The 18639-nt window shown below is 43.1% G+C and overlaps 1 protein-coding gene across 2 annotated transcripts in view; it reads left to right on the plus strand.

Annotated features, from left to right (window-relative positions):
• The window catches only part of lrp1aa (low density lipoprotein receptor-related protein 1Aa), a 100634-nt gene that overhangs the window by 47441 nt on the left and 34554 nt on the right, over positions 1-18639 (plus strand). For both annotated transcript variants that reach the window (XM_085273822.1, XM_085273823.1), the window contains exons 7-27: positions 1573-1735; positions 3253-3475; positions 5077-5266; positions 5350-5493; positions 6562-6798; positions 7114-7294; positions 8340-8562; positions 9853-10042; positions 10146-10271; positions 10864-11004; positions 11427-11552; positions 11635-11751; positions 11859-11939; positions 12856-13023; positions 14726-14908; positions 15025-15222; positions 15350-15595; positions 16526-16723; positions 17713-17917; positions 18067-18231; positions 18319-18563. In XM_085273822.1, the coding sequence (XP_085129948.1) occupies positions 1573-1735; positions 3253-3475; positions 5077-5266; positions 5350-5493; positions 6562-6798; positions 7114-7294; positions 8340-8562; positions 9853-10042; positions 10146-10271; positions 10864-11004; positions 11427-11552; positions 11635-11751; positions 11859-11939; positions 12856-13023; positions 14726-14908; positions 15025-15222; positions 15350-15595; positions 16526-16723; positions 17713-17917; positions 18067-18231; positions 18319-18563 (3750 nt within the window). The remainder of the gene's footprint in view (positions 1-1572; positions 1736-3252; positions 3476-5076; positions 5267-5349; positions 5494-6561; positions 6799-7113; positions 7295-8339; positions 8563-9852; positions 10043-10145; positions 10272-10863; positions 11005-11426; positions 11553-11634; positions 11752-11858; positions 11940-12855; positions 13024-14725; positions 14909-15024; positions 15223-15349; positions 15596-16525; positions 16724-17712; positions 17918-18066; positions 18232-18318; positions 18564-18639) is intronic.

An 18639-nucleotide genomic window follows, 5' to 3' on the forward strand; every position in this document is an offset into this window, starting at 1 on the left:
ATAATGCTTAACTTTAAGGCTTAATTTAATCCAAACAGGTATGTAACCAATAAAACCCCTATGTAATAAGGGTGAAAATCAGACAAAGCAAAGAAATGTAATGTGAGAATATTTTAGAACTGTGTAATGCCATCTGGCACTGGTGATGTCATTTCCTGCAAGATGTTTGCAGTAATGACCAGGGAGTTCCGATGCAGGACTGAGGTTCTGGCTACAGCTTCCTCCGAATGTCCAAATGTCAACACACAGACACACACACGCACACATACCTGCCTTACTTTGAGTATGACTTAAGAGCTTGCTGTAAACTTGGCATGAATCAAATATAAACACCAGAAAAATTAAACACACATGGTGATGAGAAGCACTTTACTGTGAGGAAAAAGTATTTGTTAAGCCACATCTTTTAAAACAGTATTGGAAATCGACTTTATTCATTTACCAGCAGTTCAAAAGGAAAGAGACTAATCATGTTTTACAACTTTATATGATGTATACTTTGTTAAAAGTATAGAATTAACAGTAAAAAAGTTACAGCACTCATATGAAAAGGAGTATAGTCTGCAATATATAAAATATATTATTGGATTATTCCTTACTTAATTATTTCTGGTCTGAGCTTTGAGCTTTTTTCCAACCTGCCAGATAAATGAAGGTATTTGAAAAATATATCCATTTCGGCATTAAGAGTACGTATAAAAATGCAAAATATAAAGAACTTATGCGTAATTCTCTTGCCCTTGTGCTTCACCAATGCACTGTACTTAAATTGGTAACAGTGAGAGCAACAGGTAGTGATAATTCCAGGCCTTTAATATCCTCCCATCTCCATTCATCTTCAACAAAAGCTTTCTGTCTTTGATTGTTGGCTCTGACTCATTGCGGCCGTGCTGCTGTTTGATGAAGAAGGGGGTCTGTTAATGTAACGTTTCTTTTTACTCTATTTTCTCCTTCCTCAGACCCCTCCCCTCTTCACCGCATTCGGCACAGTTTTGATAGGGGAAGGGACGTTACAGTCTTTATGTCGGTCTGAATTTGAGCTTCGGTAGGCTTTAAATGTTCCATAAACTTTGCGTGTGGTGCTGTGCTGTGCGCTGTACGTGTTTGATTTTTGTCCCGTATGTGGGGAGTGGAGCCTGGGGAAAATAAACCCAGTGAAAAACCACACAGAGCCGTCAGCTCTGAGGTACCACTATGGCAACATCACATAACCCGAAGCAACAAACAGGCTCTCTCATATTTTGCTGAAGTGATTTTAAGTGACAGACACAGTACTTAGACTCTGGCTAATTGGCGTTAGCTGTCGTCTTGTTTGTCAGTCAGGGAAAGCGATCCGAATGCGAACCTGACGTCCTGGACTGTGTGCGAATGTGTGCATGAGAGAGAGTGTCTGCAGCACACTGCTGCAGACGAGCCAAACCTCTTACCCATCTCCTAGAAATAAAAACAACATCATCGCACGCCACGAGTTCCATACTAGTCACTGAATCATTACAAGTACAGTTTTTGCTTCACCTTGCTCCCTCTGTGTCCCATCTTCTCCCCCACCCCACTTCCAACTTTTCTATCCAGATGTGGAGCAGATGGCCATTGACTGGCTGACCGGAAACTTCTACTTTGTGGACGACGTGGATGACAGGATCTTCGTGTGTGACAAGAATGGGCAGACATGTGTTACCCTCCTGGATCAGGAGCTGTACAACCCCAAAGGCATCGCTCTGGACCCCACCATGGGGTGAGTGTGGTCACTTTCTTAAAGTACGGAGGGAAGGACATCACACAAACTTTGTCCAGCAACTGCGTTGTGTCATCCATCGCTGTTATTCAACTTTAAAATATGTGGAAATAGAGGGAAAAAAACAGGATAAATTGTAAGTTTGGAAGCTGGAGTAATTGAGCGCAGATGTTGGCGGTATGCTGACTGTATAAGGTTTTGAGAGGAAAAGCACGTTTTTGTTTTCGGCTCTTTTGTTTATGACCAAACTTTCCAGCTGAATTCCTGAAAGTGCGTCTGTCTCTGCGGCGCGTGGTCGTGATTCTGAGAGATCGTTCTTCGGAGAAAACTGCGCGAATGCAAGAATGTGCGTTCGCGTGCACGTATTTGCTTGTAGTTTTCCTCCCACACGGCTTTCTCTGCTGTAATTGGTTCGTTCAGGAACAGGTAGAGCTGCTGGAGCTGGCTTTTCTTTTGGTAATCGGCAGTGTCATTAGAGGGAGAAAACAGCAATAACAAACACTGGCACAGCAAAAAAAGTCTTAGTTGTGCTTTTAATCTGCAGGCTGATTTACTTTGAGTGACATACAAGTAAAAGACAAAATTTTATAAATAAATAAATAACATCGTTCTATTTTTCCTGCCTTCATCTACTCATTAGCAGTTGCTCCGTTTCTCTGTTATGAAAGGATTTTGAGAGGTCTACTTTAGAGAAGGACTCACAGCTCGCTTGTGTAACACATGTTTTTCACAGTAGACGCTGTTTGTTAACACGTTTACAGAGACTGTGAGCAGGATTTGATGATTTGATGTCATAAACAAGTTATTTTATTTTATTTTTTTATATTTCTGCTCTGGCAACAATGAAAACTTATGGTCTAACAAACTGGTTTTGGAAGGAAAAAATGTTATCAGATCTCAAATATCCATCAAAAAGCCCAAAATAAAGTTTTCAGTATTTTTTCCAACCAGAAGTTAAAGTCTGTCAATCAGCAGCATCTCTGGGAGCGGGCTATAAGGTGCTCCCGACACCTCCTGAAATATGTTTGGTCTCCCTGGCACCCCCCACCCTACTCCCACCCAAAAAGCCACTGGACTAGAGTGCTGTTAATCTTACAGTACCCAACAGTAATAGGTGAGAGCACAGATAGGACCAGTAGGAATGTAACCGAGTACATTTACTCAACTACTTTCTCAGGCTTTATGTACTTGTAGTTCATTTACAGGTGACGTCTTGCTTGTAAATGAGACATCTAGTCTGTGTGGGATTACCTGTATAAATAAAGGTTATAATAGGCTATAATTTTTAGTTACTGAAAAAGTCAGAATACTTTTTCTATTTTAAAAAGTATCTATTACAAGATTATGTTTGCATATTAAATCGGCAATATGACACAGGGCTGCATATAGCCTTGAAAACTGTGCTTTGCAGACCAATTTGCATCTTTGGTGCCCCCTGTGCCCCCCTTGTACTCCATTTAGAAAAATCATGAAAACACCCCTGCTATCAGTCCGTTTCTTCTCACTTCTTTCTATAGGAAGGTGTTCTTCACAGACTACGGACAGATCCCCAAGGTGGAGCGCTGTGACATGGATGGCCAGAACCGCACCAAGTTGGTGGACAGTAAGATCGTCTTCCCCCACGGCATCACGCTGGACCTTGTCAGCAGGCTGGTGTACTGGGCTGATGCCTATCTAGACTATATTGAGGTGGTGGACTATGAAGGCAAGAACCGGCACACCATCATTCAGGGACTGCTGGTAAGAAAATAATCTCATTATTATCTCTCTTTAGCTGTAAGAAATTCCCCATAACGCCGTCTAACATGCTCTGGAGCTCTATACACGATACGTTACCCCAGTGTGCGCCTTTAATGCGTTTTTAGCCAGTGAGTGATTAGCAGGGAGAAGATGGTGGACATTTGGCTTTTCATTAAATAAGCTGATTAATCGTGTCCAATATTGAGGCTGTTGATGTTGCTGCGCTGTTGAAGCACATTGGCTCTTAAACCTGTTACCATGGCTTTTACTGTGATCTGTGGGGGAAGTAACAGCTTTCATTTACTCACTGAACCTAAGGGCACAGACATGCACACACACACACACACACACACACACACACACACACTTAAACCGCCACCTCTTGTAATATATGTGTGTGTGCGCACCTGTGATAGACCATTAGTACATGCACATCCTTCACTTACAGGATAAAAAGAACCGTGGTTATGGATGGTGCTGAGTCAGGGCTGTTTTACCAAGTCGGTGTATGTGTTTGCTGAGACTTAGCACACACTCTCTTAAAGGTGCAAGCTGCGTAAAAAGTAACGTTCAGATCACACACTCTGGCCAACACAATCCGTCAGTCTGGTTTGTGTTGTCTACATGTGGAAGCTAAGGTGACCTAATGCACTATTGTTAATTGTTGCCTGAATCCAGATTATGATAGGAAGCAGTATGTAAATGTAATCGTTAAGGTAGTCTGTGTTTATCAGCGATATCCACAATGACAGGCCTCAGTTCCATGTCAGATTTCGTGTTGTTCCGGTGTTTTTGTATTTCCTGCTGACTTTGTCAGCTAAAGGCAAGTGTTGTGTGAGCAATCATCATGTTTGCGAGCTCTGGACTATTTTCGGTCACACTTTGCACCATGCTAACCACGGGAAATTCTACTTTTTGGACAAGTGGCTTTTTAAAATTGTATATTGGGGCACCTCAAACAGCTTGACCACTGTTCTACACATGTGCGCATGGTTTGTTAAACTAAAGGTGACATAGCAACACAGCATTTGTTTAATGGTAAAAGAGTTTTTTAAAAATCTAACCATCGGAAATGTCACCAAGAAGATCACAAAGAGGAGAGAACTGTTTTGTTTTGGTGGTAAGTTGCCATGGAATGAGGAAAATAATAGCTACCAAATTGTCCCCATACAGAGAAAATAAAAGACTCGCTCAAGGAAAATGTCACAAAGCAAGGAGTGACAGATCCATTGTTGTATATTGGCGATGCAGGGGAGTGCACTACTAAAAAAACAGCTCTTGGATTGCATTTATTTGTTCAAATTTATGAAAGTTAAACCCCTTTTTTATGAGGTTACACACAAAGGCAATACTAAAGTGTTTCTGCGTAGACGTCACGAGGGCTTAGATGATTTTTTACAGTCTCTGCAGACTAATAAAGCGCTTGTAGGTCTATTTTTTTGTAAAGACTGTTAGTCAGAGAGACTTTGTTTATGGAAAACTTATTTTGTATGAGTATTTGTACATGTAAGTTTAACAACAAGAGACGAAACACATGAAATACTGAAAAAAATAAAGCGTTTTTTGTGCTTTCCTCTCCCTCTGATTTGTGTTGTTTTTAGATTGAGCATCTGTATGGGCTGACTGTATTTGAAAACTATCTCTACGCCACCAACTCAGACAACGCTAACATGCAGCCCAAGACCAGTGTGATCAGGGTGAACCGCTTCAACAGCACAGACTACCAGGTGGTGACCAGGGTGGACAAGGGAGGAGCTCTGCACGTCTACCACCAGAGACGGCAGCCCCCAGGTAGACATGCCCGCACATATACATCATTCCTAGGTGGATATTTTATTATGAGACTCATTTTTTCCCTCTTTCTTGGTTTCTAGTGCGCAGCCACGCATGCGAGGAGGACCAGTTTGGGAAGGCTGGAGGTTGCTCCGACATCTGTCTGTTGGGGAATGGCCAAAAGACGCGGACTTGCCGCTGTCGCTCTGGATTTAGCTTGGGTAGCGATGGCAAATCTTGCAAAAGTGAGTGGGAATGAACGGTGACTGAGCTCCAGCGATTGTAAATCAACACATCCATCAAAAGTTATCTGCGTGTCAAACATTCACTGTAGCAGTATTCCCAGACGAGGGTGGGCTCCTGAATTTCCCAGTGGGTGTATGGGGGGCATAGCTCAAGTAATTTGAAATTTTACTAAGAAAGAAACAAGTTTGTTGAATTGTGTCGTGCATAAGATTGTTACATGTAGAAATGCCATTTTTTTAAGAATTTGGACGGTCTTTTTAGACTTTCTACATGTGCCCTATGAGAAGGTATTATAAAGGCCTTTCTATGAGAAGAGCTGCTTTAAGTGTATTTTGGTCTCAACTGTTGCCTTGGCTCGGATCCATGTAGATTCAGTTTGAAGTCACCAGATTAACAGATGTCTCGAGCAGTTGCTGTCTGTCTGTGTTCATTCTCCTGTAGATTTAATCCTGCTATCTCACTGTTTGAGTTTAAGCACAACTCTCTCCCTCTACCTCAGTGACTCTATATCAAATGATCTGCGAACCAAGTTGTACAAGTCATTTATCGATGTATGAAACGATCTCTTCTGCTGTCCTGCATATGCAGTCTTTCTGTTCTCAAGTTATTTGCAGAGTTGAGTTTTCTGAAAGTAACGCCGGCACTGAGCTCCAGCATTTGTTTTATGTATTTTAACAGCATTGCTGGCTCTTTGCTGGCCGCTCCACAAAGCTGTCAGTGTGATTCAGCTTATTCTGAGAAGTGTTTTACTATCCACCAATAACAGCTTTATATTGATCTGCCTACTGAGAAAAGAACGTCCTTGAAAATGGCAATATTGATTGACCCAAAGGGCACCCATCCTCTTCTTTCGCTGTCTCATTAAAAATCACTTAATTTTCATTTTTGGGCTTTTGTTGAACTTGCATTTTTTTAACATTAATAATCCATATAAATTATTCAGAAATAACTGTGTCAGCATATGAGTTGGCCTCTAATTTTGATTCCTTTAAAAAAAATAAAGTAAAGAACAGTAAATGATGGTCTAAGTTGAAGTGTTTTACCTTTATTCCCTTGTTTTGCCACAGAACCAGAGCACGAGCTCTTCCTGGTCTATGGTAAAGGTCGCCCGGGGGTCATCAGAGGCATGGACATGAATGCTAAGGTGCCAGATGAGTACATGATCCCGATCGAGAATCTAATGAACCCGAGAGCGCTGGATTTTCACGCCGAGACCGAGTTCATTTACTTTGCTGACGCCACCAGCTACATGATTGGGCGCCAGAAGATTGATGGAACGGAGAGGGATACCATTCTGAAGGAAGGTACGGCAACAGCAGCTGATTGGAGAGACCAAAACGACATGCCAAGATTATGAGCTAGTTCGATGATTTTCCATAATAATCTCAAAAACGCATTTCTTAAAATAAAATTTGTAGCCATATTGTAAAAGACTGTTTTTGTTGATCTGGCTTAAAATTATTTGAGATAAAAAAGTGCTTTACAATATGACTCTTCTATTCAGTCCAGTTTATAACAAGTAGCAACTACAGCCTCTTTCAGTACCTTACTTATAAAGCATGTGATATGCTTTATGCTGTGTAGAAAAACTTCACAGCCACTGTTTGTGTTTGTCTAAGCGATCCACACGGTGGAGGGTATAGCTGTGGACTGGATGGCTGACAACTTGTACTGGACAGATGACGGGCCCAAGAAAACTATCAGTGTGGCTCGACTGGAAAAGGCTTCACGCACCCGGAAAACACTGATTGAAGGGAAAATGACTCACCCTCGTGCCATTGTAGTGGATCCGCTTCATGGGTAATATGGATAAAGAGATGAAGGGAGGAATAGAGTGCAGAGAGAACAGATATCAGTAAAGAGCAGTAGAGGAAATGATGGTAATAAGGTACAAGTGAAAGCAGATAAGAGATAATAATAATAATAATAGGTGATCGTTACATCTGGTTGTCTGTCTGATGACTCAAGTAAAAAAATACCCACCCTGCTGCTCCCCTGTCAGTAAAACCAAAGCAACATTTCTGTCTGCTCTCTTTGTTTGCTTTTATCTTTATCTGTTGCTTTTCCTTGTAAGCAGTATCTTTGTATCATCCAGCCGAAGCCCTTTGATCATTTTTCACCCAGTGCTGCTGACCATTTTCCCCTCGAATTGGCGAGTCCTTTCTGATTACACCTATCACACCTTATTTACTAAAACAGATGGAGCATTTTGTATATTAGTTTCATTAGCTCCATTTTATTTGCATGCAGCCATATTGCTCTTTCAAATAATTCTTTATAATGGTGTACATGGATGTGTCTTATTGATAAGACCTCCTGTGCTCTTTCCTGAGAAATACATGCTCATAAACCCACGCAAAGACACGCACACACATTGGATTGCTAGTAACAGGGTGATGTGTGTCCACACACTTCCCTGGGGAAAGGCACTCACTTCTACTAATGCCTGTAATCAATCAGGCTCAGCAAGGAGGAGGAGAAACTAGCAGAAACCACTAGAAAGAGGAAAAGGCAAGGGAACTATAGAATGCCACTGTTAATGTCAGTCATATTATGGCAAGAAGGGACGTTTCTAATGTCGTACAATAGTGTAGACATCAGTGGTTGACAGGACCTAGAGTACCTGATGACAAACACCGGCATGCCTGTGGGCATATCAGCTGAGACACACTGCTGAGCATTCCCCACTGGTTGGTTTGATGAGTATTGGGTGCTTTAGGGCAGCTAGATAAAATGTCACTGCTTTTGTTAATCCTAAGTGATTCTTTACGATGCACCAATAATATTTACCTTTTCCTGTCTTGCTATCACTTGTACCCATAACAGTTCCCTTGTTATTCCTCAGGTGGATGTATTGGACAGATTGGGAAGAGGATCCTAAGGAAAGCAAGCGTGGAAAGATCGAGCGGGCGTGGATGGATGGCTCAAACAGAAATGTGTTTCTGACCAGTAAAACAGTGCTGTGGCCCAACGGCCTGAGCCTGGACATCCCCCAGGGAATCCTCTACTGGGTGGATGCCTACTACGACCGCATAGAGATGGTCTACCTTAACAGTTCCGGACGCAAGGTCAGAATTAAAATGGTTTAAGAATTGAAGGTTAAAACTGTTTTACTGGAGTCTGGTAACTTCAGACAGGAGTTAAAAACGGGTGTCAGTGCACTAATAAGGAATGCGCTTTAAAGCAGTGGAATAATGTGGGTGGTCTATCACTGTGTAGTACAAACAATGTGGCCTTGAGTTTTGTTAACACTGGTTTCTCCTTGTGTCTGAACTGATATTTTGATTTCACTGAGCTGTGGTGCTATTGGTGCTGTTTTTATAATGCAGAAACTGGAATGGAATCTAAATATTATGCGCACACACACACACACACACACACACACACACACACACACACACACACACACACACATTAGTGAAACAAGTGCCAGTCAATGTTTAATGTGCATTTTTATATTGCTATTGCCTAGACACTTATGTTACTTAACCCATGTAATAACTAGTAAAAAACACCAGTCATTGCATCATACTTTATCATCACCATGAGCAAGGTTTGAACTACACTGCTCAAAAAAGTTAAAGGGAAAAAAATCATGCTGGATATCTATACTGATGCCGTTGGGTGGACTGAAACATAATGTCCCAAGGGTGTTCGACTGATTTTAGGAGAGGTGAATGTGGGGGCCAGTCAACTCTTGTCACATGAACGCGGGCATTTTCAAGCACCAGAAGGAACCCAGGACCCACTGCACCAGTGTAGGGCCTGACAGTGGGTCCAAGGATTTCATCCTGATGCCTAACTGCAGTCAGGGTGCCACCCTATACCATCACTGAGCCATTATCAAACAGGTCATGTCGTCAACTGTGCAGAAGGTGAACCTGCCGTCATCTATGAAAAGCACAGGGTGGCAGTTGTGGACCTGCCAATTCTGGAATTATAGGGCAAATGCTAATCAGGCTCCATACGGCCCACTATGAGTCTGTCTCTCATTGTCTGTGATGGTTAGACATGCTAACATTTAGACCAGTGGCCTGCTGGAGGTCATATCGTAGTTCTGGCAGTGCTCATCCTATTGACACCGGTCCAGCTGATGGGTTAAAGGCCTTCTACGGCCCTATCCAGCTCTCCTAGAGTAACTGCCTGTCTCTTGGAATCTCCTCCATGTTCTTGAGACTGTCCTGGGAGACAGAGCAAACCTTCTTTTCCTCTACTGTAACTGTTATTAATTTCATTAACACCAAACCAGCTGAAACTGACCAACAACCCCATCTGTTACCTAACTGACCATATATATGCAGTAGCGGTTCATTATAAAAACATGCTTTACAGTCTTGCCTCTCTTCTCACATCACCAGACGGTGTATGAAGGTCAGGAGCTGAACCACGCCTTTGGTCTGTGCCACTATAAACACTTTTTGTTCTGGAACGAGTACCGCAGTGGTAGCATTTACAAGTTGGACACCACCACAGGCACTGCCACTCTACTGCGCAACGAGCGACCTCCCATCTTTGAAATTCGAATGTACGATGCTCAGCAGCAGCAAGGTACTGGGAAAAGCGTTATACATAACATCCATCCAAGCATGCTAACTTAAAAAGTATTATTGTCCACAGAGACAGCATCTCATAAGTGCCCATTCATCTACAGGTTCTAATGCATGTCGCGTAAACAATGGAGGCTGCAACAGTCTCTGTCTGGCCATACCAGGAGGGAGGCAGTGTGCCTGTGCAGAAGACCAAGTACTAGACAAAACTGACAACACCAGCTGCAGAGGTTTGTGCATGAACTCATTGTACGTGCTTGTGTGCGTCTGCAGGGTGTTTCTAATGGCACCAGTTTTGCTCCATTACCCACAAGGTTAAGCTTCTTGTATGTCAGACAAGATGAGTCAAGCAGTCTGACTGTATGTTTTCTAAAACTGTTAGTCCTAAAATGTTTGAACAAATGCAGACACACAAGAGCAGGCTACAAGAGCAAGCAACATCTACATACTGTAATGCAATCCAGTGCAAACTGTGCAAAAAACGCTGCCTTTGTGAAGCGTTGTCTTCAAGGTGTTCTTGTTGTTTTGCAAAAAAACCAGAGATTACAGTCTTTGTACAAGTGGTTCCCTTCTGGTTTTCTTGATTGTTATGCAAGCACCAGTCAGCTCAGCCTCAGCCTGTTATGGGTGGGTTTTGACTGATGGATTTCATGAATGTTCATGTAATTGTGCTTTTTCACAAAACCACGCATTTTTCCCTTCTGTGGAATATTTTCAGAATTCGTTGCAAACTCCTGCTACTTTTATGTCCCTCAGGACCTTTGTTTTTATGTTTTGTTTTTACCCCCACATTGTCTTTAACCTCCTTCTTCTCTTCTACAGCAAACCCCTCTTATGTACCTCCTCCTCAGTGCCAGCCTGGAGAGTTTGCCTGTAAGAACAACCGTTGTATCCAAGAGCGCTGGAAGTGCGACGGAGACAACGACTGTCTGGACAACAGCGATGAGGCTCTTGAACTGTGTTGTGAGTTACTGCCCGTACACGCAAACAAAACAGCTGCCCCTCCTTTTGCTACTGAGTCAGATGGTGTCCTGAATTTGTAGTGGAGCCAGAATGAAATGAGAGATTTTGAATTGAGTGGGCGAGAGTTTGTGTGTGTGAATGCCCGTGTATATGCGGGTACACGATTTCTGCGGCTCGGGAAATGCTCTCTGTCTGTCTCTCCGTCTGTCTTTCTGCCTGTGGTCAAAAGTGCAGACAGGTTTCCCTTCCAGACAAAACAACACCCCGTCCAAACCAGCTGGAATATCTACCCTCTCTTGTATTCGTTTTCACCTCACATCTCCGAACTCTCTCACCTTTCCGTTCCCCATCTCCACACACGGCTTCTTGTATTCCTGTTTCTCCCTCGCCCTTCAGTGCGCCCTTTTTTTCCCCCTCTCCAGACCAGCACACTTGCTCCGCAGACAGATTTAAGTGCAAGAACAACCGCTGCATCCCTCTGCGCTGGCTGTGTGACGGGGATAATGACTGCGGGAATGACGAGGATGAGTCCAACACCACCTGTTCAGGTAGACAAAGACTCATTTATTTTGGGTCGTTTCGGAGGTTTTTTTCTATTTATGACGTGAACTCTGCTATTTTGTGTTTTAGCCCGAACCTGCCCGCCCAATCAGTACTCGTGTGCTAGCGGGCGCTGCATCCCCATCTCCTGGACATGTGACCTGGACGACGACTGTGGTGATCGATCAGATGAGCCTGCTTCCTGCGGTTAGTCAACTTAATTTCCACCCGACAGCTCGTTGTACAAATTGTTTTGCCATATGAGCGCCACGTGAGCTAGCGCTTTATATCTAAAAGTCTTCCTCTGTCCACAGCCTACCCCACCTGTTTCCCCCTCACTCAGTTTACCTGCAACAATGGGCGCTGCATCAACATTAACTGGCGCTGTGATAATGGTCAGTTTCTCTTCTTTATTATCTCGTCTGCGTGTCTTTTATGTCGACGTACAGTAGCAACTCGTTGTTTGTCTTTGTCCCAGTTATCTGTGCATGTTTGGCCACCAGCCTCATTTTGGCATACGCTCTTCTTTTCATCATCTTTTGCGTTTGCATGTGCGTGTCTGTGTGTGCATGTGTGTGTGTGTGTGTGCAATTGGTTTTGTTGTCACGTGTTGTGCTGTTAGCCCAATCTGCTGTCTTCCATTGGTTCTGTCTTTCAGAAAAGGATTGTGAGGACGGCTCTGATGAGTTGAATTGTCCAAACCTGACCGGTTAGTGCATAGATCAACATGCACCACAAAAGCCTTGATGCTAGCCTCGCTTTAGGACTGACCAGGCAGGATTAGAAACAGTTAGGGCTGCTTTTCTGCTCATTAAACATGGCCACAAGCTGAGACCAAAACTGCTAGCATTGATTAGTCCATTGTGCACAAATTTGACACCAAGTAAACTATTCATTAAAACAAATACATTAAATAATCAAAGTGTACTTTTTGAGGAATTACTGGAAACCTTAACTAAAGAATAAATGCTATTTTCCAGATGACTTCATAGTCAAATTGTTTAACAAATACTGAACATTATGTATTAGGTTGTCTCAAAAGTGCTCAGAATGCTCTGCTTCCAAGCTCAATGTATCAGCGCTGGGTACATTCTCTCATGGTGCATGGTCTGATCTATGCAGTTTCTGTGATTACTTTGACTCTCATCTTTGATGTTCAATTTAATTTGTGTTAAGTTTTTTTTTAATTTTCTCTGTCGTAATTGAGAAAAGATGATATCTATCTATCTATCCACCTGTCTATCTATCATCTGCACTGCATGCCTCACAAAGTGAGTAAGTTAGCGTTGCTTCACTGCATTTGTTTTCCAGATAACGACTGCGGGGACAACAGTGACGAGGCAGGTTGTAGTCACTCCTGCTCCAGCGCTCAGTTCAAGTGTAACAGCGGCCGCTGCATCCCAGATTACTGGACCTGTGACGGAGACAATGACTGCGGAGACTACAGTGACGAGACCCATGCAAACTGCACCAATCAGGGTCTGTATCTAACCTCCATATTGTCTCTTGAAACTTTTCCACTGCTGCAGAATATTGCTTTCCAATCGAATGCACCTTTAACTAGAAAAAGCAGTGTGTTAAAATATCCTTTAAAAAAATCAGTGTGTTAAGAGTCAAGTTTTCTGTTTAGATAAAGCCTTGCTACACTTGTGCGAACAAGTTTTGCCTTGACTTCAACTTGAAGAGGTTTGTTTCATCTCTTTTCTGAACTTCATGTTTCTGTTCACGCAGCACTCCCAAGGATGTTATGTGATGTTATTCAGACACTTGAAGTCGTTTAAATATCAGGCAGGGAAATCTGACACAGTACTTAGCGAAGTTTTATGGTGTATTGCATTTGGAAGGAACAAAAAACAAACATGATTTAAAAAGTAGCTATCGAACGTGACAATTGTACTATACAGAAATAAAATAATACAATAAAAGGACCTGCAGCTGATGGAACAGACTGCATTCTATTACCAACCTCTGTTGTACCCATAAAAATGTATGATAATTGATTTCCCCTGACAAAGAATTTGCATTTATATACTATATAATTAGTATTCATATTTAATAATAAAAGCTTTAGTTGAAGAATGGCTAAGAAGGAGTACTGGCAATAAATGTGAGGAAAGGGGAAAAAGACATTGTGCACTAAAAGTTACGGGCCACTGGCTTACCATAGAAGCTACTTTCGGCTGCTCCCTTATTGACAAGGCGTCGTCACAGCGGGTAGCTCCACATGTTTGATTTGCCAGAGTTTTTACGCTGCATGGCCCTTCCAAAGGAATTTGAGTCTCCTCCTGGGACCAAACCGTGGAGGTTTCGCTTGTTAGCCACTACGCTACAGAGCCCCTACGAAGGCTACTGGCTAAAGTAAAGTGTAAAGTGTGCGTGTTAGTCCCCATAGGGAAATAGTTCCTCTGCATTTAACCCATTCACCCAGTGAAGCAGTGGGCAGCCACCAGTGCAGCGCCCGGGGAGCAGTGTGTAGGGACGGTACCTTGCTCAGGGGTACCTCAGGGTAGCCGTTCAGTGGAGTCGAACCCCCGACCTTCCGATCATTGGGCCACCACTCTACCTACTGAACTATCCCTGCTATCCCTGGCTGATAGTATAGGTTGGATATTTTGCAGTGTTTCTTAGTTGAAACAAACAAGACTGAATGAGTTTACAGAAGTCAAATTTATGTTAAACATTCAAGCTCATGTTCAAGCTGGTGTTTATGAAGCACAGGTAGCTGTTAGTGTCACGGATGGTTCTGCATTAATTTCTTTATTTAATCTCTTTCTTTTGTTTAGTTGATTCAATGGGTTTCGTGTCCGTAAGTCACTCTGTCTGTTAGGTACAACCTTTGACACCCAATAATTCAGATATACCTACTTATACTTATAAGTAACTTCTCTTAAAAGCAGCGAAATAAATCAAATATATTTTGCTGCTGTAACGAACTGCCTGCTGATGTGTAGAAAACAGTGACCTTCTGAATTCACGCTTAAAGCTTTTCTGTCAAATCTGTCCTTCTGCGTGCTAATTTCTAACGGGCACCTCATTAGTTTTAGTTCTCAATCTTTTGAAGTCGCACATTGTTTTTGCTCAAGGCTGTGTGTCCTAATGCGAGAGATGTCGCAAAACGGCGTCACTTTCGAGTGATGTCTTTTTGATGTCTTGTTTTTTGGTTTGTTTTGTGTTTTTTCAGCCACTCGCCCGCCTGGAGGTTGTCATACAGATGAGTTTCAGTGTCGGATGGATGGCCTGTGCATCCCCTTGCGCTGGCGCTGTGATGGGGACACTGACTGCATGGACATGAGCGATGAGAAGAACTGTGAGGGTGTCACGCACATGTGTGATCCAGCTGTCAAGTTTGGCTGCAGGGACTCCGGTGAGGAATCCACACTTCTTAAAATGCACCGACTAATTTCATTCTGCTTCTAATGACATTTTATGCAACGTTCTGACGGACGTTGCTCGTGAAATAACCCTGCCTTCTGTCTGTAGCACGCTGCATCAGCAAAGCCTGGGTTTGTGATGGCGACAGCGATTGTGAGGACAACTCAGATGAGGACAACTGTGAGGCACTGGTGTGTAAGCTCTCTCACCATGTGTGTGCCAACGACTCCACCATCTGCCTGCCCGCGGAGAAACTTTGCGACGGAGCTGACGACTGCCCAGATGGTTCTGATGAGAAACTCTGTGGTAAGGAACAACACCACCCAGGCTATGTCTCATTGCAGGGAACGCAACGCAGCAAGTGAAGGCCTGCATTTAAAATGATCGCTAAAATAAATCAACGGTTAAGTACATCTGTTCCTTTTATCTACAGACTTGTGTTCGCTGGACAACGGCGAGTGCAGCCATAACTGCACAGTGGCTCCCGGAGAGGGGGTCATTTGTTCCTGTCCTCTGGGCATGGAGTTGGGGGCTGACAACAAGACTTGTCAGATCCAGAGCTTCTGCGCTAAACACCTGAAGTGCAGTCAACGCTGCGAGCAGAACAAATTCAGTGTCATATGTTCGTGCTACGACGGCTGGGAACTGGAGCCTGACAAGGAGAATTGCAAGAGCACGGGTAAGGGATCATGGAAACAAAAGGCAGATTTAGGGAAGTGAGCAGGGGTGTGTGTGTGTGTGTGTGTGTGTGTGCGTGCGTGTGCGTGTGTGTGTGTGTATAGAATTGAGTTACACAGGAGGGGGAGAAGAAGTGACCCTTACTATACCTCATCACTGCCAAAACAGCAGAATCGAAGGGTGGTTTGGTTTCGGGATGAAGGAAATGAGAGGCAAGCCAAGCAGGAAACTGTGGTTGGAGAGGATGCATATCGCCAGAATATGGTATTCTTTTTGGACAATAGACAGTACACTGGAGACAGGAAAGGGGAACATATTACATTGTTTTAATGAGAGTATATGACATGTAAAAAGATTCATGAAGAAAACCTAGCTAGTGTTTTCTGACTACCAGTTTTAGTTTATGAAAAAGTGATTATTAAATGTCAAAGAAAAAACTAAAGAGCTGATGTGTTTTTAAAAAAAATTATTAAAGTCATTAAAAGTGCAATTTGGGAAAGACAGAAAATACTTAATCACTTTATATCAACTTTGAATTTTGTAATCCACATAAAGAATGTAGCTATCTCCCTGCAGCAACGAGGACACAGATTTATGATGCTGCCTCTCACTGCCAGGTCTTAGAGACTAGCCACCAGCACCCTGTCATTCATCCTGCTGCCCGTATGGCTGCCTGTTAGGTACAGATAACTCCTGTCTTATTTACACTGAGTTTTAATTACCAGGGATTAGAGCCACTTTCATACCCCCTCCTTTGCTGGTCAAGCCACACACGGCAGAGGAACAGGGCTGCAGGGTTTTCCATGCTGCACAGCAGAGCCATTTTGGAGCGTTTTGAGTATCAATCAACGGTGACCAAGCAAAAGTTTTAACCCTTTATGATCTGGTTAGCTCCATATTTTAGGATATTGTTTTTTTCCTCTTTCCACAGATCCTTTCAAACCCTTTATCATTTTCTCCAACCGCCATGAGATCCGCCGCATTGATTTGAATAAGGGAGAGTTCAGCGTGTTAGTTCCTGGGCTCAGAAACACCATAGCCCTGGACTTCCATCTCAACCAGAGTGCCCTCTATTGGACTGACGTCGTGGAGGATAAGATCTATCGTGGGAAGCTGTCTGAGAATGGAGGTGAAGCCTTGTACTGTAACAGGGTTTTATGCCTAAAAGACCTAAAAGCACCACCTCTTTGGTTTGTTTTGACAATCGAGGGTCCGCTAAGTTTCATGCCAGAATGCACGATCTTCATCAGTGAAAAACAATTCTATTTGCAGCTGAAAACATCTGGAAATTGGCCTTCCAATTGCAGTGCAATGATTAGGTTTTCTAGGATTTTATTGAGCTGAAAGGAACACATTGGAATGCAGGGCCCCTTTTCTGTGCTTAAAAGCAGAATAGACTGTAGAGTGTGTACAGCTATGCTGCTGGAGCTGTGGCTTCTGGGTAACAGAACATCAGATACTTCATCACATAAGGTCAGACCGGTCAATCAAGACCTGCTGCATCAGGCAAGCAAGGCGTCATCATGGCTGCAGCAGCAATAATGAGGAAATTATGTGCACAAGTCTCCACTTATATTGTGCATCTTACTGTATGTTTATTTGCTTGTTGTGTGTCATGTTTACTTACACAGTCCATAGGCTACATGCAGCAGTATGTGTATGCTTTCATTGTGGCAGAGAGGATAATGACTCGTGTAATTAGACCCTGATTAGGAGCCCAACGGAAAATGAAAGGGTTAGAAAGGGGCTGGAAAATGTGTCTCTTTGCTCCTGGAAGACACCACACATTTGAGACCTTTTCTGCAATTGTAGCATCACCACCCATGCTGAACAATACTACTGTATTTACCATTTGATTAAAGAAAATCGCAGAGTTAACTTCTTATCCAAATAGCTCCATTGCATTTACATAATTTGTCAAACTAAAACTGGATTAGCAGTTAAGATTAGAAATGTAGTCGTCAGCAAATCCCAGCCTCTGCAGCCTTTAATGCTACATGTTGAGATACTGTGTGAATTTAAAAAATGTAAGCACCCCAGAGGAGTGTTTATTTTATTGAGTAGTGAGATGAAATATGATGTTTGAACATATGCCCTGATTTTTTTCTCTTCTTGTAGCTTTAACCAGCTTTGATGTGGTAATCCAGTACGGGCTGGCGACACCAGAGGGTCTGGCAGTCGACTGGATAGCGGGAAACATTTACTGGGTGGAAAGCAACCTGGATCAGATAGAGGTAGCCAAGTTGGATGGAACCATGAGGACCACGCTACTGGCGGGGGAGGTGGAGCACCCCCGAGCTATTGCTCTTGACCCCCGGGATGGGTAACAGCTGTTTATTCCGCCTCCTCCTCATATCAAGGAGAACACGTTAACATCACGTTACAATGGCTCTAATTGTTTTGGCTGTAACTACGGAGCTTTTTCAGTTATAAACCTTGCTGACTGTTTCATTTCGTGTTATGGTTCTTTAGGATTCTCTTCTGGACAGACTGGGATGCCAGTTTGCCAAGGATTGAAGCTGCATCCATGAGTGGAGAAGGCAGGAAGACTATCCATAAGGAAACGGGCAATGGAGGCTGGCCAAATGGACTCACTGTGGATTATTTAGAGCGTCGCATCCTGTGGATTGATGCCAGGTTGTACAGAGGGAAAAACATGAAAATATTTGCACATAAATGTTCAGTAATACTCCGAAACATAGCTAAAACTTGTGCTTTATGCAGGTCTGATGCCATCTATTCAGCCAAGTATGATGGTTCTGGACTAATTGAGGTTCTGAGGGGCCACGAGTATCTGTCGCATCCGTTTGCTGTCACCATGTACGGTGGAGAAGTTTACTGGACAGACTGGAGGACCAACACGCTGGCCAAGGCAAACAAGTGGACCGGGAGCAACGTCACAGTGGTGCAGAGAACCAATACGCAACCCTTTGACCTTCAAGTGTACCATCCATCCAGACAACCACAGGGTAGGAAACAGACACACACTCATGTATGCACCACCATTCAATCAGTATATGGAAAGATTACAATCTGAAATTATCT

Source organism: Mchenga conophoros, linkage group LG5, assembly GCF_057382185.1.
Source record: "Mchenga conophoros isolate Kocher_MC1m ecotype Shallow Benthic linkage group LG5, M_conophoros_male_GT1.1, whole genome shotgun sequence".
NCBI lineage: Eukaryota > Metazoa > Chordata > Actinopteri > Cichliformes > Cichlidae > Mchenga > Mchenga conophoros.